This window comes from Triticum urartu, chromosome 7A (assembly GCF_056163025.1).
Source record: "Triticum urartu cultivar PI428250 chromosome 7A, HENAU_Tu73, whole genome shotgun sequence".
NCBI lineage: Eukaryota > Viridiplantae > Streptophyta > Magnoliopsida > Poales > Poaceae > Triticum > Triticum urartu.
The window spans coordinates 66865465-66867425 of NC_141879.1; the positions used below are offsets into that span (position 1 = coordinate 66865465).

The window sequence follows — 1961 nt, forward strand, 5'->3', positions numbered from 1 at the left end:
CAAGTCCTAGACTTAACGCTCGTGCTCGCATTTTTTTCATTTTATTTCAGGCCTTTTAGCACTGTGCGTTCAGTGGAAAGAGATGTTCCTGTCGACTACAAAAGCATATATGGCGAGTTCGTCAATATCAAGATAATGTGCCAGTTCGGTCACTCGGAGGCGCTCATAGAGATAAGATGTGCGTTCATAGGGATGGGTGGATGAGCGTCTGGCTGTGTATGGTGTTTCTAAAAAACAGAGTTGCACGGTCAATTTCGTTGGAAAATCCGAAATCGAAGTTCAGTAGAAATGAAGTCGGGCGTACCCGTGGTAATATGAAATCCGAAGTTCAGTAGAAATTTCGTTGGAAAATCCCGCCATAACGGACTCCAACTGCCCAACATGCCGATCAGAGACGAACTCGTTGCTTCCCTTCCTGCCGGATCGACATCGATATAGAAATGAAGTCGGGCGTACGTAGCCGTGGTAATCCTGTCCTACTCCGGCACGAGAACGTGTTTCCCGATCGATCTCCTCTCCTACCATCCAAGCCCGAAGCACTATAAGTAAACTGCCGCACGTACGCTCGCTTATTCCCATTGCCTCCCCGAACATCGATCTCCTACGATCAGATCCGGTTTCACTTCACCATCACGCGCGATGGCTAGGTTGATGCCATCGCTTGCCATGGACCTGCCACAAGAAGAAGGAGGCCACGAGGACTCGGCGTTCCTCGGCGTCGTGGGAGATCCAGACGACTCGGAGTTGGCCGCGTTGGTGGCCGGGGCGCTGAAGAAGGTGGACGCGCCGTCCGACGACGACGACGACGAGCTCAGCTGCCCGATCTGCTTGGAGGAGGACGACGCCGCGGCGTGGAAGGAGACACCGTGCGGGCACCGGTTCCACGGGCGGTGCGTAGAGAGGTGGCTGCAGGAGAAAGAGAGCTGTCCCATGTGCCGTCGCGAGGTCGTCACGGCGCCCGCCGCCACCGCAGATTGTACTGCTGCACACCTACATTTCTTGTGGATAGCTGCCTTGGGGTTGCATGTGTTTGGCGATGTTCCTGTGGACGACATGGAAACTGATGATGATGATGATGCTTAGGGAGAGCTTCCGGTCGACGTCGGGCACCAGGCTCGAAGCTGAGTTGCTTTTTGATCGAGATAAGTCCCCATGCATGCATGCGTGAAGCTCGGGGCCAGGAGACCTACCGTGGAAACTGTACGTAGTGAGAGATGCATCACCTAGTACATTGGACATGTCGGTCCGAATCGAAGGGACATGCTTTGGCCTTCCTTTTGTGTAAAAGATCAGATGTAAACTGTGTGTGTAATCCGTGCATCCTTGCATAAACATGCATGATCTTCTAGCCGTCTATGTGTAAATTGTTCTACGGTATTCTCTCACATACTTGCATCTCAGGCTGGACGTACCGAGCGGGCTTTTTGGCCCGCTCGTGGACCGACCTGGACCGGACCGATCAGTCCTGGCCCGCTGGGAATATAGGCCGGTCCGAGCTGGGAATTTCGGCCCGAAAGTCGACCGGTCCGGTCCGGTCTTAGCTCGGTTAACTCGACTGGACCGAACGAGCTCGGTTGTTTCTTACGCACGAATGAACTACACGATCGGTTCTTTGGCTCGAGGTAGAAGAGAGTTATCTCCACGATTTACTCCGTTGTTTGAGAGACAGTTATCTCCACGATTCACTCCACGATATTGGATAGACATTATCTCCACGATTTACTTCGTAGAAATAGGAATTCTATTGCCTAAAACGTTGGAGTTTTCCTTTTATTCAACGGAGCAGAAACAGAAAGAACATGAAAGGTGGGCTCGATCCGATGTGTTCCTTCCATCTACACGTCCCCACGATCCCATTAACCTGTGCCAGATCAGAATTTGTACGACTGAATGTACATTTGTAGGTGGGCATACACGTTACAGGCCCTATTTATTTGCAACATGCAAATTGTAAAAAGGAT

General features: G+C 51.6%; 1 protein-coding gene across 1 annotated transcript; it reads left to right on the forward strand.

Moving 5' to 3' along the window:
- The first annotated feature begins 639 nt into the window (after nucleotides 1–639).
- LOC147957862 (E3 ubiquitin-protein ligase Os06g0535400-like) lies at nucleotides 640–1503 on the forward strand. The gene has a single exon (XM_087537717.1). The coding sequence runs from the start codon at nucleotides 640–642 to the stop codon at nucleotides 1081–1083; it is 444 nt and encodes a 147-aa protein (XP_087393843.1). The 3' UTR covers nucleotides 1084–1503.
- Nucleotides 1504–1961: the final 458 nt, after the last annotated feature.

What these genes read in the sequence shown, in the direction of transcription:
- LOC147957862 (XM_087537717.1), top strand. Translation starts at nt 640, where the DNA reads ATGGCTAGGTTGATGCCATCGCTTGCCATGGACCTGCCACAAGAAGAA.